The sequence below is a fragment of the Alnus glutinosa genome, chromosome 4 (genome assembly GCF_958979055.1).
Source record: "Alnus glutinosa chromosome 4, dhAlnGlut1.1, whole genome shotgun sequence".
In the NCBI taxonomy this organism is placed as follows: Eukaryota; Viridiplantae; Streptophyta; class Magnoliopsida; order Fagales; family Betulaceae; genus Alnus; species Alnus glutinosa.
In genome coordinates, this window is record NC_084889.1 from 5926107 (window position 1) to 5943042 (window position 16936).

At 39.2% G+C, this 16936-nt stretch overlaps 1 protein-coding gene across 1 annotated transcript; it reads right to left on the reverse strand.

Annotated features, from left to right (window-relative positions):
- Window positions 1-750: 750 nt before the first annotated feature.
- On the reverse strand, window positions 751-15234 carry LOC133866633 (sm-like protein LSM3A). The gene is made up of 3 exons (XM_062303221.1): window positions 15045-15234; window positions 11623-11718; window positions 751-1003 (listed from the first exon to the last, which is right to left on the reverse strand). The coding sequence occupies exons 1-3, from the start codon at window positions 15159-15161 to the stop codon at window positions 923-925; spliced, it is 294 nt and encodes a 97-aa protein (XP_062159205.1). The 5' UTR covers window positions 15162-15234; the 3' UTR covers window positions 751-922.
- Window positions 15235-16936: the final 1702 nt, after the last annotated feature.

Below are 16936 nucleotides of genomic sequence, written 5' to 3' on the forward strand. Positions count from 1 at the left end.
CGGTTTAAATCACTTAAAGCAGCTAATGTGATTTACCCGGACTGGGCTGTCATATAATGATACAATCTAGCGTGAAAAATTGATATCAACGTTGAACCATATGACAGAACAACATATTAGCGACGACATTAAGCCACCACTTGAGCAGCACTGTGAATCGTACAAGATCTTCTTCAGCCTTAAACAATCAATTCTTGTGCAAAGCACCTACACTTCACAGTGGTGAAGAGAAGGAAAGGAAAATAAAATCAACCACCTTCGTCTTATGAGACATGATTGTTACCCGATTGCGCTATCTTTGACTTTGAGGCTGATAACAACCAGCACTCAGTTATTCCTGTTTATGCCGAAGAAACCAGGCGGGCCATCTCAATCACATATTACCTACCAATCACAATGAATGGTGAAAAATAAAAAAGAACAGAAATAATTCAATGACTATTTAAACTAGCCATCTAAATTCTAATAAGACCTTAGGCAACACCTGAAACCCATTTTCAGGGTAAAGAAAAGAAAAAAAAAAAGTTGCATATAAGTCGCTGCATTTCCTGCTTTGCACCCTACAGTGGGATGGGAGCACACAGGTGCAACACATCGGCCCTATCCAAGTAACCCATGTGTTGTGACTGGATCCTCTCCATTTCAAGTATCAGCCTCGTAAATCCTGGGATTTCGAGAGAAGACCACCCAGAAAATACAGTATACTCTTATGCAAAAATGAAAGGGAAACAACACGAAGAGTGCAAGACAAATAGAAAGCAAGAGTTTTCTAAATCAATAAGACAAATCCAGAATAACATATAACTCGTACATATTCATCAGTGCGACAGCAAAAGGCTAGATAAGGTTAAGAGCACAGCGACATATATTATGTTACTGTATGTGTCCTATGAGAATGAACCGGTACACATCCCCTTGAAAATCAAGCTGTCCTCAGCGGCGGGGAAACCAATATCACACCATCTCCTCTAACAAAGAGGAATGGCACTGTACGCCTTGTAGTCTGTATGGACAAAAAAAAAAGTTGAATATGTCATTATTCAAAATTAAAAAGAACAAATACACGCAGATGTATATATATTTTTCACTTATACGCAGTAGGTCTGCATTAATTGATTGACTATGCATTCTTCCATTTTCATGTGACACTAATCCTATCCATCAGCTTTGCTAAAGTTTGAAAAAGATACTAAAAATTATGCCAAGGTTGCTTTAAACCAGAATAGCAAATCGTAAGTGCTGATTGTTAGAAAGAGTGTTATTGTAATAAAGGGCAAAAAGTTATTTGTCATTATTTTGTTTTTCTCTTATCCATATATATAATAGCAAGAAGGCCACAGCTGGTTCCGAAAGGGAAATTTGGCAAAGGATGAGAGAAATTCGGTTTGGAAATCCGTTCAGCTTTCAGGCTTATCCACACTGGAACTTCCAGCTCCTCGAAGCAGTTGGGTGCACCTGGAGCACCTCTAGCTGAGTCCAATACCGAGAAGAGGGAGGAGTTATGCCGAGGTAGTGAGGTCCTCGCAGCTTAAGCTGGAAGAGCCACTTGGTCCTCTCTCTCTCCCTTTTCCTAGGGCCCCTAAGCGGAACGTTTATCCCGCTTTAGCCGGAGTGAAAGGTTCTCAGGTTCAGGCGTGTCCTCCGGCTAAGGGTCCCGGTGATTAGATGAAAGCAGCGGTTAAAACGACCTCGGCAAAGTCAGTCTCTCCGGTGTTGGCAGGTCTGACAAAGGTAGCTAGGGCTTCGGCGTTCCCCTATGCTCCGGCATCAGGCCTAAGTAAAAGAGCGGCTGTCTCTAGCCCCCCCTACGTCGTCCTCTGCATCGCGCAAGCTTGCAACATGCAAGTCACGTTTTGGTGACAACCTCGATTTTTGCAGCCTCTGGAGAACGTTGGAAAGTCTTCTCGTAGATATTGGACAATGCCTTTCGGTTCTAGACCAATTGGGTGATGGTCTGTTGGATCGAGGGCCCAAGCAACCCGTTTACCGCTCCAAGCCCAAGTCTCGGTCCGCTCCTCTGGGCTCCAGTTTATTTCGGCCCAAATCTTCGGGACCCCCGCCGGCCCAAGTCTCTTCAGTGCCGGCTACTGACCTTAAAGGTAAAGCCCCTCTGGTCCACCCCAGCTTTCGGCCCAAGCTCGTTTTTAAAGCAAAGGTTGGTTCGGGCCCTGTTTCTTGCGACCCAGGGGCTTCTTCTTCCTCTCTGGATTCATCTTCTCTGCCCCCTGCCAGTCGTGCTCCATGTCACCCTGGCCCGACTCTTCTCTCCCAAACTCAGATGGCTCTTCTCTGGAGATTGCTTCACCAGAACCTCCCTCCGGTCCGGGTTCCCCAGTCAGTTGTGCTTCCTGTTTAGCTCCGGCCCCCCTCTGTGTTGCCGCCTCTTGCTTCTCCGGTGGTCTTCCCTTTGGCGCATCTTCAGCACCTCTTCTCCCCCTTGGAGGCGCCATTGGCTGGGTCTCTCAGTTTATAGCTCAGGTCTCCACCCTTGGTCAGGGATCCTCTCCCTTTGATGGCTCCCCCTTTCCCCTTTGGGTCCTCCGGTGCTGCTTCTGCTCTTCCTAGCCCTGGCCCTCTCCCTCTTGCACTGATCCCTGAGGAGCCCCCCCCCCCCTCCTCCTCCTCCTCCTCTTGGTGGTTGGTGGATTAGAGTTGGATTTCCCCGCTGAGGTCTATCCCACCCCTCTGGCTTGCTGCCCTCTATCCAAGCCCAAGTGGAAGCCTGGGAAGAGCTCTCCGGACTGGCTTTTGCCGATGTTAGAGGATTCCTGGTACTCTGCGGGCCTCTCTTGTGATGGTTCTGATCACAATATTATGCCCCTGTTTTCAAATTTGCTGTCTAAGCATGAAGATCAAGGGAAGTGCTCCAGTTCGAAGGTGGGTAAAAAAGGTGTTAGAGAAATTAATGACCTCTTTTGCTCTATCAACTACGATACTCGCAGCGGCAGTGTCTCTGGTGGTAGGAACAAGAGGAGGGTTCTTAGTGATTCCTCATGAATCCCAGGTTGATCTCTTGAATGTTAGAGGGCTAAATCAAAGAAGCAAGCGGTTAAAAATCAGGAACCTCCTCAGACAGTGGAAGGCTGACATCATTTGTTTGCAAGAAACCAAATTAGATCTTATCTCTAACTGTATTGTGAAAAGCTTGTGGGGTTCTCAGTTTGCAGATTGGTGTTATCTTCCTTCTAGCGGGGCTTCTGGTGGTATCTTATTGATGTGGGATAGGAGGGTTGTGGAAAAACTTGAGGCTCACGTGGGGGAATAAGTCGTGGCTTGCAGCTTTAGAAATTGTGCAGATAACTTCACTTGGGCGTTTGCTGGGGTTTATGGCCCTAACCTCGATCCTCTTCGTAGGAGTTTATGGGATGAATTGGCTAGTTTGCTCAGTTTGTGGGATCTCCCTTGGTGCATTGGTGGCGACTTCAATGTCATCTGCTTTCCCTGTGAGTGTTCAGGAGCCACGCGTATTTCTTCCGCGATGACAGAACTCTTGGACTTTATCTTAGAGCATGAGCTCATGGATCTTCCTCTTGCAGGAGGGTCGTTCACTTGGACCAATCTCTCCTCTTGGTCTAGGCTTGATAGATTTCTAGTCTCTCCGGATTGGGAAGCTAAATATCCTGGTCTCATCCAGAAGAGGCTGCCCCGCTTGTGCTCTGATCACTTCCCCATCCTCCTCGTTTGCGGAGGAATTCTTAGGGGGAAAAGACCTTTTAAATTCAAGAATATGTGGCTTCAAGAAGATGGCTTCGTGGAGAGGGTGCGGCTTTGGTGGGAGTCTTACTCCTTTCAAGGCTCCCCTAGCTTTGTCCTTGCTCGTAAATTGAAGGCTTTAAAGGTTGATCTCAAATCATGGAACGAACAGGTGTTTGGAAATGTGGAATCCCTTAAATTGGCTCGTCTTGAAGAATTGCGTGTGCTTGACAGTCTTGAGGTAGAGAGAGGCTTAGACTATGAGGATCTTTTGAGGAGAAACTCGATTGCTAGTGAGCTGGAAAGAACTATTCTCCAAGAAGAAATCAGCTGGAGACAAAAATCCAGGGTCCTTTGGCTTAAAGCGGGCGACAAATGCACTAAGTTCTTTCATTAGATCGCTAACTCGAACAGAAGATCCAACTCTATAGAATCCTTGTCTGTTAATGGTTCAGTCACTTCTAATCATCAGGCCATCAGAGACCACATTGTTCAATTCTATGAGTCTCTTTTTTCTAAGCAACACAATTGGAGGCCCAAGTTGGATGGTATTGCTTTCAACTCCTTATCCCCGGAGGACGCCGCTCAGTTGGAGCTTCCTTTTGAGGAAAGGGAGGTTCTAGAGGTGATGAAATCTATGAACCGAGACAAGGCTCCTGGTCCTGATGGCTACCACTTGGCTTTTTTTCAAGACTGCTGGGATGTGTTCAAAACTGATATCATGGGGGTCTTCACAGACTTTCATGCTCATAGCAAATGCCTCAATGCCTCTTTCATTGCATCAATCCCTAAATCCCCTGGGGCAACCGATCTTGCAAACTTTCTGCCCATCAGCCTGGTGAGTGGTATTTACAAGATCATTGCTAAAGTTCTCGCTAATAGGATGAGCCGTTTTTTGGAGAAGATTATTTCAGTGCCTCAGAACACTTTTGTCAAAGGTAGACATATTTTGGATTCGGTTCTCATAGCCAGTGAATGCTTGGATAGCCGTATCAAGTCTAGTATCCTAGGGGTTCTTTGCAAATTGGATATTACGAAGGCTTTTGACCACGTCAGCTGGAAGTTCTTATTGTACATGCTGAAAAAATGTGGCTTTGGGGATAAATGGGTCTCAGGATTTCTCATTGCATCTCTTCGGCGCGCCACTCTGTGTTGGTCAATGGTTCGCCAGCTTACTTCTTCAATAGTTCTAGAGGGCTAAGACAAGGTGATCCTCTTTCTCCCCTCCTGTTTATAGTTGTCATGGAGGCTTTGAGCAAAATGCTCTCTGGTGCTGTTGATTGTGGTCACCTCTCAGGCTTTTCGGTGGATTCTAGGCCTACCGTGATCAACATTTCTCACTTGTTGTTTGCAGATGACAGCTTCGTATTTTGTAAGGCTAATCCTGACCATCTTCGCTATTTGCGTGTTCTCCTAGTTTGTTTTGAAGCTGTCTCTGGTTTTAAGGTCAATTTGGCTAAATCTCTCTTGGTCTTTATTGGCAAAGTGGACAATGTTACTGTGTTGGCTTCTATCTTGGGTTGCGGGACTTCCTCACTACCCTTGAAGTATCTTGGCATGCAGCTTGGGGCGCGCCACAAGGCTACATCTACTTGGGATGATATCGTGGTTAATATGGAGTGTCGTTTGGCTAGTTGGCAAAGGTTGTATTTGTCCAAGGGTGTTAGGGTTACCCTCATCAAGAGTACACTTTCCAAATTCCCTACATATTTCTTGTCTCTTCTCCATTCCTATTCATGTGGCCAACCGTTTTGATAAGCTTCAAAGAGACTTTCTTTGGGGAGGGATAGGTGAAGAATTCAAATATCACTTGGTCAGATGGGATAAAGTTTGCTCTCTGATCTCTGAGGGAGGATTGGGTATCAGAAACTTGAGGACTTTCAATCAAGCCCTACTAGGCAAATGGCTATGGCGTTACGGGTCTGAGCGAGATGCTTGGCGGAGAGTCGTGGTGGACTCTAAATATGGCAGCCTTAGGGGCGGTTGGTGCTCTCTCGAGCCATCAGGTGCCTTTGGGCTGGGGGTTTGGAAAAACATCAGGAAAGACTGGATTTCGTTCTCTCGTTTCACTAGATTTGTCGTGGGGGATGGCTCCAAGATCAGTTTTTGGCATGATTTGTAGTGTGGAGACACAACCCTCAAAGAAGCTTTTCCAGCTTTATTCGGCATTGCACGTCTTAAGGATGCCATTGTTGCGAATAATCTAGAGCTGTTGGGCGACTCACTCCAGTGGAATGTGAGCTTCATTAGGGAGGCTCATGACTGGGAAGTGGATGTCTTTGCTTCTTTCTTTCAATTGCTTCACTCAGTCAAAGTGAACCGAGACAATGAAAACAATTTGTGGTGGGTCCCTTCCAAAAAAGGAGTTTTCAAAGTCAAGACCTTTTTTTACTCCTTAACTAGCGCCGGTAGCATCCGCTTTCCCTGGAAAAGTGTTTGGCGTACTCAAGCTCCTCCTAGGGCTGCTTTCTTTGTGTGGACTGTGGCACTTGGTAAGATTCTCACCCAGGACAACCTTAGGAAACGACATGTCATCGTGATCAATCGATGCTGCATGTGTAAGAAGACCGAGGAAACTGTAGATCATCTTCTTCTCCACTACGACATGGCTTCTGTCTTGTGGAATTCTCTCTTTAGCTGTTTCAGGATGTCTTGAGTTATGCCTAGACGGGTTATTGACTTGTTTGCATGTTGGTGGTCATCTGGTAGATCAAGGAGTGCTGCTGTTTGGAAAATGGCGGCTATCTGTATCTTTTGGTTCTTATGGTGGGAAAGAAACAATAGGAGTTTTGAAGACTTGGAAAGATCCTTAGAAGAGATCTTTTCTTTGCTCTATCACTCTTTGTATTGTTGGACTTCGGCTTATGTCCATCCTTTGTATATTTCTTTTTCTGACTTCCTCACTCGCTTTTCTATTTCTAGATAGGTGTTTTCCATGTATACTACCAGTGTACTAAAGGGCACCTTACGCTTTTTATATAAAATTGATTTCTTACCTATCAAAAAAAAGAAAAAAAAAAAAAAAAAAAAAGAAGGCCAAAGAACATTCTGAGCCTTTTTTTTGTGAAAACCTTAATCTTGACATGATATCAAAACAGATCCTACAATTAGTGCTTTCAATTAATTAGACCCATCTCTTTTCCAGATTTTTTTTCTTTTTCTTCTTTTCTTGTCTACCTTGTTCTGCTAATGGTATTACCAGTGTGGGCTTATGGTTTACCCGATGCCCATGGTTGGACAGGGATCATCGTCATCACCGTAACAATTGGGATACTGTTGTCACCATCCTGTGGCTGCTGTGATAGTTATTTTACCCTAAGAAACATATTGATTCGGGGGTGTTGGGTATCATTTGTGGCCAGTAGTTTCTCCGGTGTTGTAGTGGTTGGTGGTTATATGTGTGTTAGCATCCGTCAGTTTTTGGTTGCCTGCAGGCTGCAGTGTGTTGCATTGTTTAGTTGTGCTTACCAATGGCCGTGTAAAGCTGCAAATCCAGCTATGGTGGTTGCCAACAGTGAATGTTAGTTGCCACTGGCAAAATCTGCGGTTGAATTGGAAGAGAGGGCTAGTGTTTAGTTACAAGAAAAACATTTTTGGAGTCATGCAGTTCTTATTGCCTGCTATTTTGTTAATCGATGCATTCATCAGGCCTCGATGGAGTACCCCCTCATTCCATTTTATTTTCTTCATCTCCTATATTTCCATGCCACCGAAGATTTTATAGTTTATTATATTCATAACCTTGGTCCAGATTTTGATAAGCTTGATCCTCGTACTACTAAATTCGTCTTTCTTGGTTATTCTTGAACTTAAAAAAGGATAACGTTGCCATAATCCTATTTTTAGTGATGCTTCACCAGTATTGATGTCAAATTTGTTAGTCTACACCATATTTTTCAAATTGCGATTTTCTTGGTGGTTATTCTCTTGAGCAATTCACCTCAGCCATTGCGCTCCCTTTTCCGAGGGCCTTGCCATCCTTACCTGACCTAGCTTCATCCTCACTCCAGTCTTTGCCGCCACAACCTACAACTAGATCACAGGTTTACTAGCGATGCTCAAAGCCATCAGCTCCTATGCCATCTTCCTCGCCGTCCTCAAATCCAATTTTCCTAGCCAGAATCATTGCATATTACTCTCCAAAAAGGTACACGTTCTTGTATCACTGAACATCCCAGTAGTTATTATGTTTCTTCTCATTCATTGTCTCCATTTTTTTTTATAAGTAAATAAAATTTTATTGAAAACGTAAGACGCCCCTTAAGTACACTGGAAGTATACACAAGGAAACGCCTAAGAATGTAAAGAAAAACGAACAAGAAAATCAGAAAAGCTAATTGACAAGGATGACAAAAAAGCCACCGTCCAAAGATACAGCATATGAAGGAACGAGGCAACAATATCCTCCAAGGAATTCTCCATGTCTTCGAAACATCTAAGGTTTCTCTTCTTTCAAACACACCAAAGAATACAAATGGGCACCATCTTTCAAACTGCAGCACTCCTTGGCCTTTCAGCCTTCCACCAACAGGCAAATAAATCGATCACTCTTCTAGGCATAACCCAAGACATACCAAACCAAAAAAAAACAAGATTCCACAAAGTGGAAGCCACATCACAGTGAAGAAGGTAATCCACAGATTCTCCATCTCTCTTGCACAAGTAGCATCTATCCACAATGATGATCTTCCGTTTCCTGAGATTATCCACTGTTAGAATCTTGCCTAGGGCTCCCGTTCACGCAAAAAAATCCGCCCTCGAAGGAGCTTGAGTCTGCCACACACTCTTCCAAGGAAAGCATCTACCTTTAGAGCCAACCAAGGAGCTTAAGTAGGACTTGACCTTGAACACACCTTTCTTGGAAGGGACGCAACAGAGCCTATCTGCACGATCTCGACTCACCGTGGCTGATTGTAGCACTTGAAAGGAGGAGGCAAAGACATCCACTTCCCAATCATGCGCCTCTCCAACATTGCTCACGTCCCACTAAATAGAGCCGCCCAAAATCTCCATATTATCCGCAAAGCCCCACCCCAAAGGGACCTACAAGCTCACGGGAGCACCACCCACCCCACAAACTGCCAAACTTGGAATCCACCGCAACTCTCCACCAAGCATCTCTTTCAATTCCATATCGCCATAACCATTTGCCTAACAAAGCACGGTAGAACATCAACAAATTCCGAATACCCAACCCTCCTTCTGAGATTGGGGTGCAAACCTTCGACCAACTTACCAAGAGAAATTTTAACTCTTCACCCATCCCACCCCAAAGAAAATCCGGTTGTAACTTCTAGTATTTTCATGCTTTACCTACCAGGTTTCTAGTATTTTTACTCCGAAGACAATTAACGAAGCCCTACATCAAAATGGGACTTGGGATATTGTTCCACTGCCTCCTAATAAACATATTGTTGGCTGCAATTGGGTGTACACAGTAAATTTTTAATCCAAAAGGCTCTATTGACCGATTAAAAGCACAGTTGGTTCCCCAATATTATATACAACCCTATGGTATTGATTATGAAGAGACCTTGTATCTGATTGCCAAGATCTCCTCTGTTCGAGTGTTAATTTTTCTTGTTGCCAAACTTGACTCGCCTTTGTTTTGGTTGGACGTCAAACATGCCTTTTTACATGAGGACTAGCTTGAGGAAGTTTACACGAATCAACCACCTGGGTTTGTTGCTTAAGGGAAGTATCATGAGGAGAGTACAGATTACAAAAGGCATTGTATGATCTTAAACAGTCACCAAGAGCATTGTTTAGAAAGTTCTTTGAAGCAGGTATTGGAGTTCAAAATTCAGACATAAGATAGATCATCCAATATTCCATTTGCATACAAGTGTAGGTTATGATCTACTTGTAGTATATGTAGATGATATTGTGATGATAGAGAAGGCTTAGGAGAGCTGAGGTTCCTTGCAACAAGGATGTAACTCATGGGGTATTGCTAGATTGAAACAGTTTATGTAGCATCAATTTCATATTAAAGACTTAGGCAATCTTATATATTTCCTTGGTATTGAAGTTGTTAAGTCTCAAATAGGTATTAACTTATCTCAAAGGAAGTATGAACTAGATTTGTTTGATGAAATGAACTTGTTGGGTGCTCGTCTCACCGACATTCCTATGGACCTAAATCAAAAACTTTAGTAGGATAAGGAAGAGTTATTTGAAGATCCTAACAGATATCGTCATCTGGTTGGAAAGCTATATTATCTTATTATCGCCAAAACATATATTTCATATGTTCTAGAGACTCCAAGGGTTCTACATCGGGATGCTCGCTCTTGTATTAATCATTATGTAATGCGAGTTCCTAGTATCAAAATATTTTATAGACGAAATGGGCATGTCAAGGTGGAAGGTTGAACTGATGAGGATTGAGCAGGTTCTCCTTCAAATAAAAGATTTGCTATAGGATATTCTACATTCTTAAGCAACAATTTGGTTAAGTGGGAGAATAAAAAAAAGACTGCTAACGCACTCTAGTAAAGAAGTTGAGTATAGAGCAATGACTCATACTACCAGTGAACTGACATGGTCACAACATTTTCTTCAGGAAATTTGTCTTCTGGCTCCTAATCCTATTCCATTATTTTGTGATAATCAAACTGCTCAGCATATTGCCTCTAATCCTATATTTCCATAAAGGACTAAATATTTGAGGTTGACTATTATTTCATTTTGATAAGGTGCTAAGTGCAAATATATCTGCACCATTCATGAAGTCTAGAGACCAACTTACTAATATGTTTACAAAATCTATGTAGTAATCAATTAGACTTTATTGATCCAAACTGAGCTTATATGATATATATATACTCAAATTTGAGAGGGAGAGTAGAAAAGGGTATTAATGTAATAAAGTGCTACAAGGATATTTCGTCATTATTGTATTTTTCTTTGATATATATAATAAAATAGTGAGAGGGCCACAAAATATTCTGAGCCTCTCTTTTTGTAGAAGCCCTAATCTTGACATTTATCAAATTTTTTTTTGATAAGTATCTAGACATTGATCAATGTGCTTATATTAAGGTATAATTGCCCAAAGATGAATATTATGTGCATTGCAATACAAGTTTGTGCTAACATCTTCCTGAGCTCCTTTCTATGGTGATTCCAACAATGACGTTTCATTTAATTGAGAGAGAGAGAGAGAGAGTAAATTCCAAACTACAAATTGATAAGGAAAACCTTTTTTTTTTTAGGCAAGAAAAGAAATAGCATTAAAAAAGCGTAAAAGCGTCCCTAAGCATACAGGGAGTATACAAGGAAACCAAAACAAAAGAAAAACAGAAAACAAAATAAGAACACCCGAAAAAACCCAACAAACAAAAGAAAGGCTACATTAAACCCCCAACCTCTTGCCTCTAACCCGGCTAGAACCAACACCCCTAGCATCGAAATTGATCGAGCATTCTAGATTCTTGACCTCTCTTTTCCCTTTTTTCTTAAGAGCAGAGACAGAATACTACCCCTCATCAACTAAAGTCAATAAATCCAGAAAACCCTTCTCAATCCCCTTCCTCATTGAATAAATGCTTCTGCGTTTGGATCACAGGGTTTTCAAACATGAAAAATACAAATCCAAACTCTCAGAATAAGAGGTGGTTATATGGGATCTAACTCCTCAATGCAAGGAGCTAATATGACTTCATCCTAAAGTCAACATTTTCATTATCTAGAAAGGCATAATTTTCATAAGCAATAAGGATGCTGTGAACAATAGGACTCTTTTAACTGGAGGAGCTAGAGAAAACACTACCATGCTACCTCTATCCAAGGATAAACATTACCCATTATCTCTTCCATTCCATATTTTAGCTTCCAACAGAGACAAGATTACATTTTGCAAATTCTGGGGAAAAGAAAAAAAAAAAAAAAGGCATAAAAAGGAAACAATCAGAGATTAAAACATACCCGAACTATCTCTTCATATGTTTCATCATCAATTTCGACAGTGGTAACAATTTCTTCGACATCACCAAGGATCATATTCAAATGTTGATCATAAGCCTGCAAAGCCAGGGCAAAAAAAGAAAACCCGATATAAACAACAACAGCTTTGAAGACCAATTACAAGGCTAAGTTAATGATTCAAGTTTTTCTTTTTTCTTTCTCTTTCCTTTTTTTTTTTTTTTCAATATAATTTTCTTCTTGCACAGACCTAAATTATCTATTTCAAATATACTGCACCCAAGTACATTGGGCTCATGGGTGGTTTTTGGTTTAAGAGCAAAGTTGAGAAGCTTAAGGTTGAACCTAGGTATCTTGTACGATGTTTTATCAATTCAACAATTGATGATTCACATTAAATCCAAAGTTCATGTACAATGTTTTACCAATTTGAAGTCATAAAAAAAGATGTATTTAATCATGGAAGCAGTTTCTAAAGTATCCATGCTAATGACTCTTAACAAAATTATCATCATGATCACCAATATTAGGGAAATGTAGGCATACAATGACTCTAACGATAATGATCATCATGATTATCATGGAAACCAATGTCAGCATAGATGTCAAAAAGAGAAGTCATGAATCCAGCATGTTAACAGTCCCCTTTACATATTGATACCAATGATACAGCAACATCAATATTTGTGATCATGATTTTAAGTGTACAATACAAGAAGTGAAAATTTTACCCCTAATTCTCCTCCTTCAGACTTTCGCCTCACAGTCAATGTTACCCAATTTACTTCTACAACAATTTTTGTGGACATATATTGAACAAGAAACCCCAAAAAAGTCTATGATTCTAGTATCAAGTTGCCTTGAATATCAAAATTCCCACAAACTAGGCCTCCTCAACCATATATTTTCTTCTGATACATTTCTCGTAACTACGTTTAAGCATTTCAGCATTTAATCACTCCACAAGAAAACCAATGGCCAAAGCTCGTTTTAACAATCTTAATTGCACAAATTGCAACGAATAACATTATCTCTATCCGCAATTTAATTTTCCCAATAACGATTGATCAACCTAATGACCAAAATGATAACTTTTCAACAATGTCACCAAGCTAAGTAATGCAGGCCGGGGCAACATAATCTCCACTTTACATCAATTTTTTGAAAAAGAAAAAGGACATACCATTTTTTAACAACTCCCTTGAAACTAGACATGCCTAATCATAAAATATTATCTTCAGCTATTGCTAATGAAATTTTCCTTCCACAAACTACCACCTTGATATCAATTACCCCCATGAACTTCAAATCAATACAACGCAGACCATATTTTGAAGTTCGGTGTCAATTTGCCTCCTCCGTCCAAATCAGCCACTAAGTTGGACAGAAAATCATGTGAAATGACCAAATTGCTGTTGACAAGCATGCTCATTTTACATTTTTTTATACACAAAAATATTCTATCTTTTATGTTGAAAATCTACATAAGAGGTATTTGAGAATGGGATTGATGATTGTGTGTTTTTTTAACTTTTTTTTTTATTTTTTTTTATTTTTATATATATATATATATATATATATATATATATATATAAGTAAATCAAGTCTTATTGAAAGTGTAAGGCGCCTCTAAGTACACCGAAAGTATACAAAAGGAAACACCTAACTATAAAGAGAAAAATGAACAAGAAAATAGACAAAACTAAGCGACAATGGAGACAAAAAAGCTACCGTCCAAAGATATGAAATATGAAAAAACGAAGCTAAAATAGCCTCCATAAAACGTTCCAAATCCTCAAAACACTTATGATTTCTTTTCTTCCAAACACACCAAAAAATGCATATTGGCACCATCTTCAAAATCGCAAAACTCCTCGGCCTTCAAGAATTCCATCAACTGGCAAACAAGTCAATAACTCTTTTAGGCATAACCCAAAACATACCAAATCAAGTAAAGAGAGCATTCCACTAAGCAGAAGCCACATCGCAGTGAAGAAGAAGGTGGTCCACTAATTCTCTATTACTCTTGCACAAGCAACATCTGTCCACTATGATAACATGCATCTTTCTAAGATTATTTACTGTAAGAATCTTATCAAGAGCTGCCGACCACGCAGAAAAAGCCGCTCTTGAAGGAGCCAGAGTCCTTTTTTTGGATAAGTAAGTAGATTTTATTGAAAAGAAAGCGTAACACGCCCCTATGTACACATGAAGTATACACAGGAGAATCACAGCTGACCCGAAAAACTTGAAAAAAAAAATACCCAGGAAACAGCCCCCAAGACAAAACCTAGAAAACAAAGACTCTTTTCAATAAAATCTTTAAGACACTCTTTTCACGAAGGCAATTTAAACTTCATATATTTATCCGTCTAATTTTACAACTAATTTGGATGGAAGGTGCAAATTGACACCTTTTTTTTTAATATATAAGTAATCGAGATATCATTAAAAGTGTAAAGCTCCCCATGTACACAAGAAGTACACGAGAGAAGCCACCTATCTAGTAGGGGCAAAAAGAACAATAAAATCATGATAACTAATTACCAAAGGAGAAACATAAGTAGGTGTCCAAAGTACAAACTATTGAAAAATAAAAACTTAATCTCCTCCAAAGTCTTCTCGCGGTCCTCAAAACTCATATCGTTTTTTTCCCTCCATAGACACCACAAAATACACGAATGCACCATCTTCCACACATCAGCGCTCTGAGTACTACCGGCAGTCCACCAAAAAGCGTACAAATCAACTACTCGTCTAAGCATAAACCAAGACAAACCAAATATATTGAAGAAAACATTCCAAATGACACAAGCAACCTCACAATGAAGAAGTGTTATTGACACTTAAACTTCAAAAAAGGATCCGAGTTGCACTGAGTTAAAATTTAAGGATAAGTGATACACGAGTGATGATTTATGGAGAAGAGTTTCATTTATCATTCTTTTGAACATTACAGCTCACTCACTCAACCAGAAACCCAATGGTCAAACTCGTTTGACATTCTCAATTGCACAAATTGCGCCGAGTACAATCCACTCTTCAATTTCCCCAGTAACAACCGGTCAACCAAATGCCCAAAAATGACAACTTAACAGTAATGTCACCGAGCTGAGTCATGAACGCCAGGCCCCATAATCCCCATATTTACACCAAATTCCTTAAAAATAAAAATAAAAGAAACCCTTTCTTTCCTTTCTTTTTAACGACTCCCTTGAAATTACACATGCCCAGAAATATGTTTCATGCAAATATTATCTCTAGCTATCGCTAAACTATGTAAATTCCTATGAATGTAACAGCTCACTCACTTAAGACACCATAATCTTTATCGTTTTTAGGTCCGTAAAGCAAAACCCTAGAACCATGTTTGTGTTTATGCTTGAGAGAGAGAGAGAGAGAGAGAGAGAGAGAGAGGTACTCACATGGAGTTTGCCGCGGAGTTCACGGTCGGATCGGAGCTTGACGTAGATGCGCTCGTCGAGACTGAGCCTAATGAGATCCAAAGGCTCCTTCACTGCGCTATCATCCTCGCTCGCCATTCTTCCTTTATTTCTTTGCTCCTCTTAAAACGCCTATAAAACTCCCCAATCACTCCCTCTCGCGCTCTCCTTTTGTTGGGTCTGCTATATATGCAGCACTCAGCGACAAAGTTTCCTTCCTTCAATAAAGGGCTTGTTTGGCGAGGATAACAAATTATTTCCCTCTTCGTAAAAATAATGAATTTTAAGATATTCTAATTTTATATCACAACAATAATTTTTTATTACCATATAAATAAATAAAATTTACTACAGTATAAAACTTTTCATATAAATTCAATTTTATTTTATATCACATCTATCACTTTTTAATATCACATTTATCACTTTTTAATTCTTACTACTACCTCCAACTCACACCCTATTACCAAACTGGGCCTCTATTCTATAAAGTTATTTGTAAATCTAAAAACTCAACTGTGCCCATAAATTATTGAGTTTTTAAGCCTTTTTAAATTAATTCAAAGATTTATAAACACTTCACATTAGACCAGCTCTACAGGAATTGTATAATAGTTGAGTTTGTAACAATACTCTAAAATTAGAGTAATTTTAAATATTTAACTCTCGTTTCACTTCCATATACCTGAGTTGATGTAGCAGTATCCATCGGTCCTTATATATATATAAAAGTTGATATAATAGTTGATTATATAATTATACTAACATGATAGTCTCAACCAATCATTGAATTAGTTATTGTCATAAATAAAATAAAATAATGATGATAATAAGTTTGACTATGAGTATCATGTTAATATTGTGAGATAATTGTAGAATATAAATATGGTATATAGTATTACTCATAAAATTATTGTATGTTCTTTAAAATAGTAATGCTATAAACTACACTTTTATATTACAATGCTAATATGACACTTTCAACCAAGTCTTTGAATTTTTTTTTTTTTTTTAACTACGATTGATCCAAAGGTTGATTGAGACTGTAACATCAATATTGTGAGATAGAAATATAGTAAATAATATTACTTTATTTAAATGTATGAGATACACTTTTTTTTTTTAAAAATGTATGCAATATCAATATCTCACAAGTATCTCATTATACTCACATGTTAGTGATAGTCCATTCAAGTGTGGATTGCTATTGTCACATCAGCATAGTATGTATGGTATATAACATTACTTCTTTTTTTTCTTTTTTTTTTTGTACCTTTTTTTGTAATGTTATACACTAACTAATTTTATCCCATTTTTATTTCACTTCAATGGTGTGACAGGTCTAATAGTAATTGATTTTTTTTTTAAAAAAAAAACAATGGCTAATCTAATGCCTACCATACTACGAACTGAACTATCCATAAGCTAATTCCCCGAACAATTTAAAAATTCCCTCAAAAACATATATAAAATTATTTCCCCTCCCCCTCCCCAATATATATATATATATATATATATATATATATATATATATATATATATATATATATATATATATATATATATATATATATATATTTTATTTTATTTTTCTTGTTGAGCATTTAATAAGTTCTTACTAAAAAAAAAATAATAATAAAAAAGACAGAGGTTCCAATTTTCGCCATAGACTTATAAGGTCTTATTCATCTATTTGAACTAAATATGTATTGAAGTAAGCATTTTATTTCTTTTGGGACTAAATATGTATTGAAGTAATCTAAAATTTTTGTGTTTGAGTTAAAATTCTGAAGATTAGGCACTGAAGATCGATTGTCAAAATTATTCATGCAAATTAATGTAAGTAGCCATTTTCTTTCTCATCCAACTTGCTT